The 19,456-nt window shown below is 35.1% G+C and overlaps 1 protein-coding gene across 3 annotated transcripts in view; it reads right to left on the reverse strand.

Annotated features, from left to right (window-relative positions):
* The window catches only part of SLC4A10 (solute carrier family 4 member 10), a 208,257-nt gene extending 189,770 nt beyond the window's left edge, over positions 1 to 18,487 (reverse strand). For all 3 annotated transcript variants that reach the window (XM_068545005.1, XM_068545006.1, XM_068545004.1), the window contains exon 1: positions 18,407 to 18,487. In XM_068545005.1, the coding sequence (XP_068401106.1) occupies positions 18,407 to 18,487 (81 nt within the window). The remainder of the gene's footprint in view (positions 1 to 18,406) is intronic.
* Between the last annotated feature and the right edge of the window lie 969 nt (positions 18,488 to 19,456).

A 19,456-nucleotide genomic window follows, 5' to 3' on the forward strand; every position in this document is an offset into this window, starting at 1 on the left:
TTTTAATACTTTATATTTTTTTATTTTTAATAATTTTTTATTTTTATTTTAATAACTTTCTTTTCTATTTTTCTTTCCTTCCTTCCTTCCTTCCTTCCTTCCTTCCTTCCTTCCTTCTTTTCCTTCCTTTCCTTCTGAACTGTGTGGCTTGACAGGGTCTTCATGCTCTGGCCTGGTGTCAGGCCCATGCCTCTGAGGTGGGAGAGCCGAGTTCAGGACATTGGTTCACCAGAGACCTCCCAGCTCCACGTAATATCAGACAGCAAAAGCTCTCCCAGAGATCTCCATCTCAACGCTAAGACCCAGCTTCACTCAATGACCAGCAAGCTACAGTGCTAGATACCCTGTGCCAAACAAATAGCAAGACAGGAACACAACCCCACCCATTACCAGGGAGGATGCCTAAAATCATAATAAGGTCACAGACACCCCAAAACACACCACCGGATGTGGTCCTGCCCACCAGAAAGATACGATTCAGCCTCATCCACCAGAACACAGGCACCAGTCCACTCCACCGAGAAGCCTACACAACCAACTGAAACATAATTAGCCACTGGGTACAGACACCAAAACCAATGGGAACTACGAAGCTGCAGCCTGTAAAAAGGAGGCCCCAACTCAGTAACTGAAGCAAAATGAGATGACAGAGAAACACACACAGCCAATGAAGGAGCAAGGTAAAAACCCACCAGACCAAACAAATGAAGAGGAAATAGGCAGACTACCTGAAAAACAATTCAGAGTAAAGAGAGTAAAGATGATGCAAAATCTTGGAAATAGAATGGAGAAAATACAAGAAACGTTTAACAAGGACCTAGAAGAATTAAAGAGTAAACAATGATGAACAACACAATAAATGAAATTTAAAATTCTCTAGAAGGAATCAATAGCAGAATAACTGAGGCAGAAGAACGGATAAGTGACATGGAAGATAAAATAGTGGGAAAAAATACCACAGAGCTGAATAAAGAAAAAAGAATGAAAAGAATTGAGGACTGTCTCAGAGACCACTGGGACAACATTAAATGCACCAACATTCGAATTATAGGGGTCCCAGAAGAAGAAGAGAAAAAGAAAAGGACTGAGAAAATATTTGAAGACATTATAGTTGAAAATTTCCCTAATATGGGAAAGGAAATAGTCAATCAAGTCCAGGAAGTGCAGAGAGACTCATACAGGATAAATACAAGGAGAAACAAGCCAAGACACATATTAATCAAACTACCAAAATTAAATACAAAGAAAAAATATTAAAAGCAGCAAGGGAAAAACAACAAACAATACACAAGGGAAACACCATAAGGTTAACAGCTGATCTTTCAGCAGAAACTCTGCAAGCCAGAAGGGAGTGGCAAGACATATTTAGAGTGATGAAAGGGGAAAACCTACAACCAAGATTACTCTACCCAGCAAGGATCTCATTCAGATTTGATGGAGAAATTAAAACCTTAACAGACAAGCGAAAGCTAAGAGAATTCAGCACAACCAAACCAGCTTTACAAATGCTAAAGGAACTTCTCTAGGCAGGAAACACAAGAGAAGGAAAAGAGGTACAATAACAAACCTAAAACAATTTTAAAAAATGGTAATAGGAACATACATAACGAAAACCCCCTTAAATGTAAATGGATTAAATGCTCTAACCAAAAGACACAGACAGGCTGAATGGATACATAAACAAGACCCGTATATATGCTGTCTACAAGAGACCCACTTCAGACCTATGGACACATACAGACTGAAAGTGAGGGAATGGAAAAAGATATTCCATGCAAATGGAAATCAAAAGAAAGCTGGACTAGCAATTCTCATATCAGACAAAATAGGCTTTAAAATAAAGGTTATTACAAGAGACAAAGAAGGACACTACATAATGATCAAGGGATCAATCCAAGAAAGAGATATAACAATTGTAAATATTTATGCACACAACATAGGAGACCCTCGATACATAAGGCAAATGCTAACAGCCATAAAAGGGGGAACAGACAGTAACACAATCATAGTAGGGGACTTTACCACTCCACTTTCACCAATGGACAGATCATCCAAAATGAAAATAAATAAGGAAACACAAGCTTTAAATAATACATTAAACAAGATTGACCTAATTGATATTTGTAGGACATTCCATCCAAAAACAACAGAATACACTTTCTTCTCAAGTGCTCATGGAACATTCTCCAGGATAGACCATATATTGGGTCACAAATCAAGCCTTGGTATATGTAAGAAAATTGAAATCGTATCAAGTATCTTTTCCGATCACAACGCTATGAGACTAGATATCAATGACAGGAAAAAATCTGTAAAAAATACAAACACATGGAGGCTAAACAACACACTACAAAATAACCAAGAGATCACTGAAGATCAAAGAGTAAATCAAAAAATACCTAGAAACAAATGACAGTGAAAGCACGATGACCCACAACCCATGGGATGCAGCAAAACCAGTTTAAGAGGGAAGTTTATAGGAATACAATCCTACCTCAAGAAACAAGGAAACTTCTCAAATAAACAATCTAACCTTACACCTAAAGGAACTAGAGAAAGAAGAACAACAAAACCCTAAGTTAGTAGAAGGAAAGAAATCATAAAGACCAGAGCAGAAATAAATGAAATAGAAACAAAGGAAACCATAGCAAAGATCAATAAAACTAAAAGCTGGTTCTTTGAGAAGATAAACAAATCGATAAACCATTAGCCAGACTCATCAAGAAAAAAAGAGAGGACTCAAATCAATAGAAATAGAAATGAAAAAGGAGAAGTAACAACTGATATTGCAGAAATACAAAGGATCATAGAGATTACTACAAGCAACTACATGCCGATAAAATGGACAACCTGGAAGAAATGGATAAATTATTAGAAAAAGCACAACCTTCTGAGACTGAACCAGGAAGAAATAGAAAATATAAACAGACCAATCACAGGCAATGAAATTGAGACTGTGATTTAAAATCTTCCAACAAACAAAAGCCAGGACCACATGGCTTCACAGGCGAATTCTATCAAACATTTAGAGAAGAGTAAACACCTATCCTTCTCAAACTCTTCCAAAATATAGCAGAGGAAGGAACACTCCCAAACTCATTCTATGAGGCCACCATCACCCTGATACCAAAACCAGACAAAGATGTCACAAAGAAAGAAAACCACAGGCCAATATCACTGATGATCATAGATGCAAAAATCCTCAACAAAATACTAGCAAACAGAATCCAACAGCACATTAAAAGAATCATACACCATGATCAAGTGGGGTTTGTCCCAGGAAAATAAGGATTCTTCAATATATGCAAATCAATCAGTGTGATACATCATATTGACAAATTGAAGGAGAAAAACCACATGATCATCTCAATAGATGCAGAAAAAGCTTTTGACAAAATTCAACACCCATTTATGATAAGAACCCTCCAGAAAGTAGGCATAGCGGGAACTTACCTCAACATAATAGAGGCCATATATGACAAACCCACAGCCAACATCTTTCTCAATGGTGAAAAACTGAAACCATTTCCTCTAAGATCAGGAACAAGACAAGGTTGTCCGCTCTCACCACTCTTATTCAATATAATTTTGGAAGTTTTAGCCACAGCAATCAGAGAAGAAATAAAAGAAATCCAAAGCAGAAAAGAGGAAGTAAAACTGTCACTGTTTGCAGATGACATGATACTATACATAGAGAATCCTAAAGATGCTACCAGAAAACTACTAGAGCTAATCATTGAATCTGGTAAAGTAGCAGGATAGAAAATTATGGACAGAAATCTCGTGCATTCCTCTACACTAATGATGAAAAATCTGAAAGAGAAATTAAGGAAACACTCTCATTTACCATTTCAACAAAAAGAATAAAATACCTAGGAATAAACCTACTTAAGGAGACAAAAGACCTGTATGCAGAAAACTATAAGACACTGATGAAACAAATTAAAGATGATACAAACAGATGGAGAGATATACCATGTTCCTGGATTGGAAGAATCAACATTGTGAAAATGACGATACTCCCCAAAGCAATCTACATATTCAATGCCATCCGTATCAAACTACCAATGGCATTTTTCACAGAACTAGAACAAAAAGTTTCAACATTTGTGTGGAAACAAAAAAAGACCCCGAATAACCAAAGCAATCTTGAGAAAGAAAAACGGAGCTGGAGGAATCAGGCTCCCTGACTTCAGACTATACTACAAAGCTACAGTAACCAAGACAGTATGGTACTGGCACAAAAACAGAAATATAGATCAATGGAACAGGATAGAAAGCCCAGAGATAAACCCATGAACACATGGTCACCTTATCTTTGATAAAGGAGGCAAGAATATACAATGGAGAAAAGACAGCCTCTTCAATAAGTGGTGCTGGGAAAACTGGACAGCTACATGTAAAAGAATGAAATTAGAACACTTCCTAACACCATACAAAACAAAAATAAACTCAATATGGATTAAAGAACACTTCCTAACACCATACAAAACAAAAATAAACTCAATATGGGTTAAAGACCTCAATGTAAGGCCAGACACTATAAAACTCTTAGAGGAAAACATAGGCCAAACACTCTATGACATAAATCACAGCAAGATCCTTTTTAACCCACCTGCTAAAGTAATGGAAATAAAAACAAAACTAAATAAATGGGACCTAATGAAACTTAAAGGCTTTTGCCCAGCAAAAGAAACCATGAACAAGAGGAAAAGACAACCCTCAGAATGGGAGAAAATATTTGCAAATGAAACAACTGACAAAGGATTAATCTCCAAAATATACAAGCAGCTCATGCAGCTCAATATCAAAAAATCAAACAACCTAATCCAAAAATGTGTGGAAGACCTAAACAGACATTTCTCCAAAGAAGGCATACAGATGGCCAACAAACACATGAAAAGATGCTCAACAACATTAATCATCAGAGAAATACAAATCAAAACCACATTGAGGTATCACCTCACACTAGTCAGAATGGCCATCATCAAAAAATCTAGAGACAATAAATGCTGGAGAGGGTGTGAAGAAAAGGGAACCCTCTTGCACTGTTGGTGGGAATGTAAATTGATACAGCCACTATGGAGAACAGTATGGAGGTTCCTTAAAAATCTAAAAATAGAACTACCATATGACCTTGCAATACCACTACTCAGGCATATACCCTGAGAAAAACATAATTCAAAAAGATACATTTACCACAATATTCATTGCATAACTATTTACAATAGCCAGAACATGGAAACAAACTAAATGTCCATCGACAGATGAATGGATAAAGAAGATGTGGCACATGTATACAATGGAATATTACTCAGCCATAAAAGGGAACGAAATTATTTGTAGTGAGGTGGATGGACCTAGAGCCTGTCATACAGAGTGAAGTAATTCAAAAAGAGAAAAACAAATACTGTATGCTAACGCATATATATGGAATCTAGAAAAATGGTACTGATGAACCTAGTGGTAGGGCAGGAATAAAGATGACAATGTTGAGAATGGACTTGAGGACACAGGGCAGGAAGCAGATCCTGGGACGTAGTGAGAGAGTAGCATTGACATATATACACTACCAAATGTAAAATAGATAGCTAGTGGGAAGCAGCCGCATAGCACAGGGAGATCAGCTTGGTGTTTGTGACAACCTAGAGGGGTGGGATAGGGAGGGCAGGGCGGGAGGGAGGCTCAAGAGGGAGGGGATATGGGGATATATGTATGCATATAGCTGATTCACTTTGTTGTACAGCAGAAATGAACACAACATTTTAAAGCAATTATACTCCAATAAAGATGCATAAAAAAATAGCCAGTACGCAAGTTATCTCCATGTATGTTTTTCCACTTTTACCACATATGTAAATATCCACAAAAACATGGTGTATTATTTTGCAAGTTTGAAAATAGTGTGTAAAAGTTGTATCACAATTTAAAAAAAAGAAATATATGTGATTAATTTCCTCCTCTACTTAGTATCTAATAGAAACAGCCAAAACTAATTTATAGCTAGTCTTATACTATAAACAGCTCTCGTTTATTAAATTCGTGCTATCAATAGGCACTAAGATAAGAGGAAGCAGAGTGGTGCCTAATAAGAGCTCTAAAACCAGACCTCCAGGGTTCATATCCAGTTATGGCACTTACTACTTACTTAGCCATGTGACTTTGCACAAGTTCTTTGTGCCTCATATGCAAAATAGGGATTGTAAATAAAAATAATTATATATGTATAATTAATTCACTATTGAATCATATGGTATTTGTCTTTCTGTCTGACTTATTTCACTTAGCATAATGCCCTCAAGTTCCACCCATGTTGCTGCAAATGGCAAGAGTTCATTTCATTCTTTTTTATGGTTGAATAATATTCCACTGCCTGTACAATACATACACCACATTTTCTTTATCTGTTCATCTGTCAATGAACACTTAGGTTGTTTCCATATCTTGGCTATTGTAAATAACACTGCAGTGAACATTAGGAAGGAGATATATATATATCTATATAGATAGATAGATATAGATAGATTGATCTATCTATATCTATCTATATAGATATATATATCTTTTTGAGTTAGTGCTTTTGTTTTCTTTGGATAAATACCCAGAAGTGGAATTGCTGGATCATTTGGTAGTTCTCTTTTTGAGGGGTCTCCATAGTGGCTGCCCCAATTTACATTCCCACCAACAGCACATAGGGGTTCCCTTTTCTCCACACCCTCTCCAACACTTGTCATTTCTTGGCTTTTTGATAACAGCCATTCTAACAGGTGTGAGGTCATGTCTCATTGTGGTTTTCATTTGCATTTCCCTGATAATTAGTGAGCATCTTTTTATGTACCTGTTGGATGTCCACATATTTTCTTTGGAAAAAACGTCTATTCAGGTGCTCTGCCCATTTTTTAATAGGATTGTCTTTTTGCTATTGAGTTGTATGAGTTCTTTACATATTTTAGATATTAACCCCTTATCAGATATATGATATGCAAATATTTTCTCCCATTCAGTAGGTTGCCTCTTTATTTTGTTGATGGTTTCCTTTGCTATGAAGCAGCCTTTTAATTTGATGTAGTTCCACTTGTTTATTTTTGGTTTTGTTACCTTTGTTTTTGATATCAAATCCAAAAAAACATTGGCCTCTATCTTTTATGTTAGAAGATTTCCTCAGAGGTTTTATGGTTTTTGGTTTTGTGCTCATATTTAAAAGTATGAAACCAAAAAGCTAATTGGAAGCCCTGAGTATTTGGATAGGGCTTGTCAACTTTGAGCATATTGTAAAGTGATATGATTTGGCTGTTTCTTTGGGAAACCCTGATGTCAATATGTCTGGGACCTTCCTCCTGAGCTTGTTGAGTCCAGTTGGATCTTCCATTATCCTGCCTGGCAGATGAACGCCTGGCTGCCAGCTTTCTAGGAGCAAAATAGAGGAAGAGAGTTGGGATCACAGTATTCTTACTGAAGTTTTTCATATGGTGCTTTATGAACTGATCTGTTCCTGGGTTACTCAGTCCAAAGAGAGTCTGTTTTCCCCTCTCCAGTCCACTGCTGGAGTAGAGGTGGGATATTTGCCTAGGTGACTGAAGTAAAGGAGAAAGATGATCCGGAAATGTGACTGAATTTTAATTCAATACTTTTTACTTTAGTAGCTTGATTCTCTCCTTCAGAGGTATCTGGTGCCTTTCAGGATGCTTCAGTATAAATTGTGTTGGTTCTCAGCTTTTGTCAGTGCTAGTTTACAATTCTGTTTTCTCAGTTAGCCAAGTCACTTGACATTTTCCTTCTGCTGTTTTGCTCACAAAGTTTTGTCACTGTTTTTTTTCCTCTCCCATTTTCCCCACCCTAATTTAGTTTTGGTATAGAGAAAAGGTTAGAAATACCATTAATTGTCTCTTTAATAGGATTCTGGGAGAAAGGAAATGTAGCTGGGTGTATTCTACCTGGTAGTTTTACCTAAAGTCTCCTGATTTTCCTTCATCTTTGCTATATTTTCAGAAAATATCTACCAGGGTAATATTTTCTTCTTGCTATTATTCTATTGTTAATATTTATTCTGCTACTATTATAGTTCATTGTAACTATTACCACATTTTCTAGTCTCCAGTTCACAGCAAACAACCTCTGAATGAGCTTTAGAAACTTTTTTGCTGCTTTAAAACATACTTCAGTATTCTTAAATTTATATAACATAATCCATTCTTTGAGTTAATATTTACTAATAATTTAACATGTGCCAGAATCTGTACTAGCAGATTCTGGCACATGTTAAATTATTAGTAAATAATTATAGTTATTTATAAAAATAGTATAATTCAGTGGGAACACTGAATTATAAGACACACTGGCCTTCTAGAATTTTACATTCTATGGGAGAAGACATACAAGTAGGTGTTTTTTCAAATGTTATACATGGTAAATGTTATACCAGAAGTAGGCTTAGTATTCTAAGGGATATATAAATGACCACCTAAACCCAATAACTGATGCTTAAACGGAGTCTTAAAGGAAAAATACGATTATCAAGGTGAATAAGAAGAGCATTCCAGGCAAATGATGGCACAGCTTGTACAAAAAGCATGATGATATCAGCGACTTCAAAGAATATAGATTCCCACCCTTTATAATTTAACAGTTTATTTTCTTTAGACATCTCAAACGATTACAACATCCTGGTGAGGAAAGCATTAACACTACTACTTTTGCATTAACATACATTAAAAGCATTAACATACTTTTTTGTATGAGGAAACTGAGATATATTCAAGCTTTACAGTAAGCCAATAGCAGAGATAGAACGAGAACTAAAATTTTGGTTTTCTGATTGCCAGCTGAATGGTCGATCATTGGATAATTTTAACTCTACATTCTGAAACTGTTAGTCCTTTAGCTGTCTGATTTTTCTCAATGTTGCATACAATTGCAATAATAATAATAATAAGTAACATTGTAAGGCTTACAACCTGCCAGGTACAGTGCTAGAACTTTACATACTGTTACTCATTAAAATTCTTCAAAACGGTTGAGTATTCTGAGACTTAAAGAGGCTAAGAAACTTTCCCAGGAACCCTTAGCTATTAAGAGGCATAGGCGGGGTTTGAAGGTAGGTCAATACTTTTTTTTTTTTAATATTTATTTATTTATATTTGGCTGCACTGCGTCTTCGTTGCTGCGCGGGGGCTTTCTCTAGTTGGGGCGAGTGGGGGCTACTTTTCGTTGAGGTGTGCGGGCTTCTCATTGCGGTGGCTTCGCTTGTTGCCGAGCACGGGCTCTAGGCACGGGGGCTTCAGTAGTTGTGGCACACAGGCTCAGTAGTTGTGGCACACGGGCTTAGTTGCTCCGCGGCACGTGGGATCTTCCCCGACCAGGGATCGAACCCGTGTTCCCTACACTGGCAAGTGATTCTTAACCACTGTGCCACCAGGGAAGTCCCGGCAGGTCAATACTCTTAATCAATATGCTATACTGCAACGATATTGTATTAGTTAAGTATAAAATCTAAAATTCCTTAATTTAACTTTTAAACACTTCAAAGTCTGGTCCAACCGTGCTTATACACCTCAGCTACTATGAATTCCCAATGGTGTCCAAAGTGACCTAGGCCATATGTTTCCATGAACATTTCATACTCATTACCCATTTTGATATTCAACAAAAATTTATTAAGTAGTTACAATGTGCCAGGAACAATATTAGTGCTGGCTTGAAAAAAGTAAAAGACACTAACTTTGCCTTTAAGCAGTTCACAGTCAAGACAGGAAAATCAATGACTTCAGTACAGCATGTATTGTGCTTCATTTAAGGTAAATACTAGGATCCAGAAGAAGATATAGAAAAAACACCTAATTCACTCTGAAGAGATGAGGGGATGTTTCAAAAGGAGGTAATGCTTAATCTAAATAAATCTTGAGATATAAGAGAGAGTTAGCCAGGCAAAAACAAGAGAAATGAGGGACCAAAGGCATTATAGGCAAAGAGAATAGCATTTTAAAATATTTGAGAGAGGCTGTCTCTCTCTAACTAGTAGAATTTAGACTAAGTTTAACTAAAAATGGCTAAGTTTAAATGTCACTTCCTCATTCCTCAAAAAATTAAAAATAGAACTACCATATGATCTAGCAGTACCGCTTCTGGGTAAGTATTTGAAGGAAATAAAATAACTATCTCAAAGAGAAGTCTGCACTCCCATGTTCGTTGCCACATTATTGACGATATCCAAAATATGGAAACAACCTAAGTGTACATCAACAGATGAATGAATAAAATAAATGCAGTGGAATATTATTTAGCCATGAGAAAGAAGGAAATCCTGCCATTTGCAACAACATGGATGGACCTTGAGGACATTATGCTAAGTGAAATAAGTCACACAGGGAAAGATAAATATTGTATGTTCTCACTTATCTGAACTCTGAAAATTATCATGAAGGTAATGGGGAGCCTTAGAATGAGTTTAAGTAGGCAAATGCCTGTTCTTGGTTTCCATTTTAGAAAGCATACTCTGGTAGCTGAGGAGTGAATAGGTTGCTTTGGAGATGAGCAATGGGAAGAAAAAACAAATACCAATTAAGAAATGACTACAGTAGTCCAGGTGAGAAATGAACGTGAACTTACATTGAGATCAAGACAATGGGGAATGGAAAGAAAAGGTAAATTTTGGACTCCTTGGAAGAAAGAATCTACATAACTTAGTGAGTAATTGGACCTATGGTTGGATTAAAAAGTTGAAAATTATTACTAGGTCATCATGCTAGGAAAGACAAAGAGGTTTTGAAGATAAAATAATGTTTTGCTTGGGGCATACCAAGTTTGAGATATTGATGAGGTAAATGAGCAGAGATGCAGTCTGGAACACTAGATAGAGGTTAAGATGTAGATTTAAGCTATAGATTTGCAATTCACCACCATGTAAAGCAGCATTTCTCAATTTTGGCAGCCCATCAGATTCACTTGGAAAGGTTTTTGTAAATATAGAAGCCTGGGCTAAAAATCCATAGACTTTATTTAGTACTTCTGAAATAAGCCTGGGGCATCAATGTTTTTAAAAAGCTAAACATTTGATTTTGATGCATAATTACAATTAAGAATCACTGATGGGTAATTTAAGTCATGAGCATAGATTAGATTTATGGTTTTCAAACAGCACATTGCACCAATTAGGGGAGATTTAGAAGCAATTATCAGAAAGATTGTGATAATAATAACAACAACTATAATTTATTACCTATGGTAGAAACTGTGCTAAAGACTTTATACATGTTATTTGTAGTGGAAGAGAAATCAAAAAAGAATGTGTCAGATGAAAGTCATCACGCCTCTTACATGAAGTCTTCCACAGCACTTTCAGTTTACCTTGATGTCTCTCGTCTCAATTTGGTATTTAGAATATAGTAACTTATACAAGGCTATCTAGTATCTAATTTGAATGTATATAACCTTAAGCAGTATAACACAGTGGTTAAGAGCAAGAGCTGTAGAGCTAGACCTCCTGGTTTGAACCCCATATCATCCTGCCCTTTGCTGGCAATTTTGATCTTAGGCAAGTTGTTTAGTTTCTTTTTAGTATACTATATATAATTAAAGTATAATGTGTGTGTATGTATACATACATATGTACTACATATGTATGTGTTTGTGTATGTATTTTATATTTATATACATATACAGGTGATACTTTACATATACTATAACGTAAATTCCTTGAAGGGGTGGATTTGTTTTATATCTTGTTTATCTTTTGTAGCTTTCTCCTCAACTTTACCTAGTCCAGTGGGGAGTAATTATAATAACTAATATTTGTTAAGCTAGTCACTGTTTGAAGCAATTTACTTACATTAATTCATTAATTCAATTGATTTTCATTACAAGCCTAGAGATTAGCATATTAGTACCCTCATTTTACAGATGACAGTATTGAGAAAGAGAGGTGAGTTAACATTACTAAGATAAATACTGTCTGTAAGTGGAGGATATGGGGTCTAAAGAAGCAAATCCAGCTCTATTAACTTGAGCTCTTAACTACTGCGCTCTACTGCCTCCCTCCATACTACACAATAGACTCAATAAATTATTATGAGTTTGAATAAAATTTAGAAAGAAAGGAATGGCTAGAAATAGATGGCATCCATTTATATGCAGCACATTTTGCAATGTACTTCATTGAAACTAGGTTCTGTTGCCTTTTATAAAAAGAAGTTTGATAAAAGAATATTCAATTACCTTTTTAACTTACTTATATTCCTGTATTATCATTTTTAAAAAGGCTTGGGATAAGGAAAGGATCATTTCAGTAAATGTCTTTTATCCGTTTTCTAAGGTAAAAAGTGTTTAAAAGTTTTAAAGCAACCCAAAGCCCAATGTTCTCCAAAGTTTCTCCCAGAAATGGATCTATGATTCTAAAATAAGTATTGAAAGCTTATTGGGCCCCTACCATATGTATGGCTATTTCCCAGGCAATGTGAAGTCACAGGATTAATAAAAACAACTTCACAAGAACTTCTAGAAAAATGGCTTTTTCAAATAATGCAGACTTCTACAGAAAGAAAGAGAGTACTCTCAATTATATGGATCTGTTATTGCTCTAAATAAAGGGCCAGAAGAGCAATTCTGTCTGGCTTCATTTTTACTCACAGTTGTGGAATTCCATTAGTTTATTTCTGACATACTTTATATGGATGATGTACTAAATGAGAGGATTCAATTCCAATTTTTTCACAATTCCCATGCACAAATATCATCCTCCTGATAACAAAAGTCACATCCCAGATGTCACACCTAAAGGAAATCTGCTCTTGGATGTTACCCAGCTTTTTTACTAACCTCACACAATACTGACTAAATTCTGGTGTGTGGAGTAGAAGATTTAAAGGTGATGTTAAAGGTATTAGCAATGACAGTTTACTTTATCATTGCTATATTAGCAAAGAGCAAAGCTTAGATATCCCTGTAACTTCCATGGTTATAAATAGCAATTTCTCCTTCCAATTTTTCCTAAGACAAAGTCCTTATTATCCAAATATTCACCATAGTGACATGCATATTCATTGTATTAAAATGATCCCTCTAGATTGTCCTTGGTCTAGGAAATGTCAAAAATAAAGCCAAAGCTAAATCTGATTACCTACCAATAAAATAGAGTTTACATCAGGGACAAGCAGGAGGTCTCTTAGGATCTGAAATGTAGGACTTTTGAGTGGTTGTGGATAGACTGAGAAATGCTCTCACGTGCAACTTTGATAGAGAATTTTATTAAAATCCTTCATTTTGCTTCTACCCCCTACCTTGTCTACTAACTACTAAATCTACTCAGGAATTTAATTTTCATTTTCAAAGTCTCAAGAGAGTTAGAGCTCTGAAAATGACTGCAAAATATAGGTACTGTTCTTTTGTTTTTTATTTTATTTTCTCCCAAGAATAAGTAGTTCAGCACAGAAATGTTCTCAGTTTAGTAATCATAATCTAACACTCAAGATTCTGCATTATCTGGTCCCAACAAATCTTTCCTGTGATAGTTTGAATCACCCCACCAGGTTATAAGCCAAAATGAACTATTCCGTACTACTCAAACATATTATTTGCTTTCTGTCTCCCAACTTTTACTCATGTTGTTTCCTCTGCCCAAAATGACCTTTTCCCTATCTTGGCCACTCTTCAAGGTCTAACTCAGATGCTACCTTACCATACTTCCCCAACTCCCCATCTAGCTTATCTCCTTCTCTCCCCACTCAGCTTGAAATATTCTGCCCACTGAACTCATAGCAGAATAATTTATGCTTCTTTCATATCTCTTTTGAATCTCTGTGGCACTCACTGCTTTCCACATTCTGTTATAGTTACTTGTATTTAGTGTTTACAATTCACTACCTATGAATTCCTGAAGGCAGGGACCCATTGGTCTTTATATCCTTGCCCAGTACTGTGCTTACTGGAACACTGTAGGGTTTTGTATGTTTGGTTTTTTGTTTGTTTTAACAAATTGCATTGTGCTGAGATTTGATTGACTGTGTGCCAATTTGGGGAAATAGCTGCACATTGAGAAAATTGCTCAAGAGAAGAGAATTAAAATGAAAAAAAGTCACAAAACGTAACACTTTAGATTATTTAAGATTTAGATTTAGATTTCATCCAAATATCAAATTACACACTTGTACTTAGGAGCTTGGCAATTTTTAAGCAAATTGATGTTTTTACATTAAATAACATCAGCAATTCAAAACAGTATACTCTATCAAACAGGAACTTGAATTGTCTTATTCATATATAGCATTGTATTTATAGCATATTTCATTTTAGTCTTTCATCTAGAATAAAAATTTTCATTAACAAATAAAATTACTAGGGACTTCCCTGGCGTCACAGTGGTTAAGAATCCGCCTGCCAATGCAGGGGACACGGATTTGAGCCCTGGTCCGGGAAGATCCCACATGCCACGGAGCAACTAAGCCCATGCACCACAACTACTGAGCCTGCACTCTGGAGCCCGCGCTTCGCAACAAGAGAAGCCACCGCAATGAGAAGCCCGCGCAGTGCAACGAAGAGTAGCCCCCGCTCGCGGCAACTAGAAAAAGCCCGCGTGCAGCAATGAAGACCCAACACAGCCATAAATAAATAAATAAATAAATAAATAAATAAATAAATAAATAGATAAATAAATAATTTTTTTTTAAATTACTAAAACAAGCTGAGTATAATTTTCAGTGAACTCTCTGTCGAAGACATTTTTTATGATTTAAAAAATAACTCAGATCATTAAACTTAAGCTATATAACTTTTCTATTATTTTATTTAAACCTTGATTTTACTCCTTAATTTTAATCTCCAACTGTTACTAAAGAAGACTTGACATTGCCGTTAAGTTTTCCCAAAGAGCCAGTAATTTTCCTCTAATGAAGTAGTTGGTATAATATAGGAAGGCAAAGGATCTATACACATAGGATCTTAATAAAAGTTTAAATCAGGCTAGTAAGCAGGTGCAAAATAACTTTAAACAAAATTTTTCATCAAGTCACAATTCTTATAGTCAGTCAATGTTAGAATTTAGTCAGATGTAGCATGTTTTTCTTGTTTGCATTTTTATAACCATCTTTATTTCAGTGTACCACTTTTGACTGAATTTCTTACTTGATAAGAAGAGTGAGGGAGAGAGATCAAAATTAAACTCATGACGACCATTACCAATAGCCCATCCTAGCTCTAAGAGTGTACATAATAATGTCTGCCAATAAATAATGTTGGCAGTAATGTGCTTAGTATGTACCAGTACTCTTAGAGGTACTTTATATACATTAACTTGCTTGATCCTCACAACTCTTTGAGGTAGGCACCATTACTATCCCTATATCACATCTGAGGAAACTGATACCCAGAAAGGTTAAATAACTTGCCCATGATCACACAGCTGGTAAGTGGTGTAGCTAAGATTTGAACCTAGTGAACACGGCAGTCTGGATGCTTAACTACCACACTATACAAACCAGAAGAATTTGTAAATCAATGTTCTATTGCTCTAATCCAAGAAAACAGGCACTATTGGTCAGCATGTGCCAGTCTAGGATTCTAGGGAAACAAGGTTTTTGCATCTGCTCTACCCACTTCCCTGTTACTTTCAGCCAGCACACTGATACGAAAGAGAAGAGAGTAGTGCTTGGATGTCTAACAGCCAGCTGGTTAAGGTCTACTTCCCTACTAGTTCCTCCCAGTCCCCTTCCTCAGAGCCTAAGGCGAATCCTATCCTCCCAGTTTATTCAAAGTACTCCATAAATGACCTACCTAGCATTAAACACTCCAAACTTGCTACTCCTTATTTCCAAAGTTTAATCCCTACTAAATCAAAACCCCCTTCCATAATACATGATGACCTATGCCTAGCCTGGAATTATACTGGATTGGTCACATCCCTGTTTTGAGCTGATTCTTGGGGTACCTGCTTCTGCCTCCTGCCAGTGGGCTAGATCTCCCTTCACTCTCAAATTGAAAACTATGCCTTATAAAACTTACAATGTTATTTTATTTATTCACAGTTTATAATGCCTTAATAAAAAGAATTTAACGTGTTATAAAAGAAGTTAATGCAGTTATCAAAATTACAAAATGCTTGATTATACAGTTTGACCCAATCTTTTATTTCTCTAATATCAAGAGATTTACATGAGGAAAAAAAGAATTATATGTAACTCATCCTAAGATTCACCAATTTATAAATTAAATTAAAACTGACTGTAGCATACCACTTTTGAAAAGTCAATTCAAAATGTGAACATAGCTCATTATGTACATTTTCTCATAATCTTGAAAGCAGGAAACAACTCTTTCTTTTCTGTATTCTCCTCACAACACCAAATACAGTATTGTGCAAATGATCATATTTCACAATTACTCAAATTACTCAAATAGTTGTTTACAATTGAACAATTACTCAAATAGTTGTTTACAGACAGCTTACCTTCAGAAACCTTTACAATATATAATGAAACGCATGTATAAAATGGTACAGATAGAGGCAACCATTGCAAAAAGAAGATGACCAATTGTTACTGAGCAGATATACAATCAATTTCACCATTCAAAAGGTCAAGATCATCTTGCTGTACAGGAAAAAGGTTGACATTACATTAAATGTCTGTGACATTTTAATCAATCTTAACTTTTTAATGTTATATATTTTGACATAGCAACAGAGAGAAATTTTTCTCCACTTTGTAAAAGAAATAACTCTAAGACAGTAACTTTTTTCACCTTACAGAATTATTGAGATATCCTCATTTAAGTGCCACTGAAGAAGGTAACTAAGAATTTTTATGGTTTGGTTCTCTTGAAAGGTCACAAATACAGTGAAAAATCTAGCAAAATGTTGTGAAACCAATACCTAGAGGAATCCCAAAGCAATGCCAAGAAACAGAATGTACTCATAGTGACTAATACATGCAAATACTGGAAATAAATTCTAACAGATTAAACAGGTTTTGTAGCAACTAAAAGGTATATTCAAATCATTCCAAAACTAATCAAGCTTAAGAATATGGCAGTCTTCCCTGCTAATAAGAATCTAAGCTGACTAAGTAGCCTGAATAACATATAAATTATAGCCAATATCAGTAGGTATAATTTTTAGTGTGCTTTTAATTAAAAAGGAGAAACTGACCCCTTAACTGAATCAAATCACTGTTTCAGACTTCCACTTCAGTCTTTTGATAAATATATTCATATTTAATACATCATTTTACCTTGATGAGCCATTAAATTCTAATCGAGCTATGGAATCACGAAGACAAAACTATCTTTCTGCTGAGAAATGCTGCAACATTTTCTCTCATTTTGCTCATTTAATATGGAATGCCTTGTCAAGTACCTGCCAAGTCCCCTAATACTGAGGCAGAAATATTATAACATAAAAAAATAAAATAAATTTCCTTCAAAATTTGAATGTCAAACAGAGGCACAGTTTCTTACCCAAGCATGTAATTCTGAGGACATGCTATAACAAACAAAATTAAACGTGATAGGGGAAAATGATTTAAAATAAATAGCAGAGTTTCAGCATAAAATAGATATATAAATCCAAATTCTTTGCTGTGATGATTTTCTACTCTTTGTAGTTAACATGTTTAATGTAGTCAAGTCTTTCCATTTTGAAAATGAAAGTAAACAAATGTGGAATATCTCTGGGTCAAAAACGTTAAACAGGCTTATATGTCACCAGATTTCTGTGTAAAAAACCAAACCAAAACAAAAAACAGATTTATCATCTACTTTAATCTATAAGCAATGCCTTAGCAGATCTCTACATTAAGAGGACAAAGAACATAATTATTTCAATAGATCTGAAAAATGATTAAAAGTAATGCCTTCTAAAACAGTTTAGATACTGAAATACAAATTTCAGGAAAATAGCTCAGATGCCGATAAACATGATTCTACTCATCACACTTGGGTTGCTGTGTGGCTGCACAGTACAATGGTAGCAACATCTATTTCTATGCTTAAGTAATCCCAGATAAAAATTTTTAATATGTCACTATATACAAGCAGCTAGCTATGGTGTATCCTTATAAGTTTGAACAATTTATGCTATTTTCATCATTTGAAATAAAAGATGCAATTTGACTGTATTCAGGTTTAATCTGGAAAAATCTGTAGAGCCCAAAACCTTGCCCTTAATCACATACAAAGAATCTATTTCCTTACCTCCCACTTCCCCATAAAAAGCTACAGTAAACACAAACTTAAACACACACACATTTCTAAAATTCATATTGTTTAACTGGTGTCTAGTACTATAAATATTACTTGTTCAAATATCCTAAGGAAAATCTAATAATAAACAATTACATTGATTAATATGTTGTAAATGACTAAGGGCTAGAAAAAGCAATAACTCTATAATCTAATGGTATAATCATAATTCATGATGTCATACCTGATGACTTAGAGATTGAAAAGGCTCACAGGTTCCAGACTGCATAACCTTTCTATTTCCAGAGACCCCTAAAGATTGCATTTCCTGTCTTACAAAAGATAATCACAGCCATCTCTATGTCTCAGCATCTTCAGGGCTAGTGAAGAAAACATCAAACAGCAGATCTGTCCATCAGTATCTGTTTAAGTCATCATGAAGATATCAGATCTCATATGCTGTTTATCATCTCCCCTTTGCAGTTACAAACACTGCGTGTTAAGGGAGGATGACACAGTTGTATTTGCTGAAGCTGCTAATGCTGTCTGAAAACAGTAAGCTTACTGCTTAGAGCAATTCTGCATCATCCAAACAGAGAATGAACCACATCTTTCAGATTTCCCACTTCTGATAATATAAAGATTTCACATGCCAAGGAAAGTTTGATTTTTTTTGTCATTCCTTTAAAAATAAGCAACATTCTATTTAATTAAGTGTCTAATGTATCTGTTGCAAATGCCATGTTAAAATGTTAGTTCATAATTATTAGGCAGTTTTCTCCATACATGACTAAGCTTTAATGATTTAACAAGCAAAATTATACTCTAAAAAAGGACTCTTCCCTCCAAACCATGTGTATCATCACTCATCCAACCCATCAAAATAGAAGTCCCTAAAAATGATGAGTTTTTATTCTGGCAATCTTTGATAACTGTGTATAACAGCAGATAGATAAATAGGTAAATGCATATTCACTTTTTTAATTCTCATGAACTTCATTTTTATTTCATATTCTTCAGAACAACATGCTTCAAATCAAAATAGCTTTTACACTATTATAAAAGGTATAATATCTCCTACAGAGTTTAATATGCAAAAGACAACATGCTATTATCAAATTCCAAAACTGCATGGTTAAATCTAAATCTAGGACTTAAACCTACATTATTGGCATTTTTATTGTGATTTTTCATTGCATCTTATTTGTGTTCATTCGTGTTCTTGTAATGCTTTCTTTTCCACAAAAGAGTAGAATCAAGGAATTTTAAGATTAATAAAGTAGTCTGATAACAG

Source organism: Eschrichtius robustus, chromosome 5 (assembly GCF_028021215.1).
Source record: "Eschrichtius robustus isolate mEscRob2 chromosome 5, mEscRob2.pri, whole genome shotgun sequence".
Taxonomy (NCBI): domain Eukaryota; kingdom Metazoa; phylum Chordata; class Mammalia; order Artiodactyla; family Eschrichtiidae; genus Eschrichtius; species Eschrichtius robustus.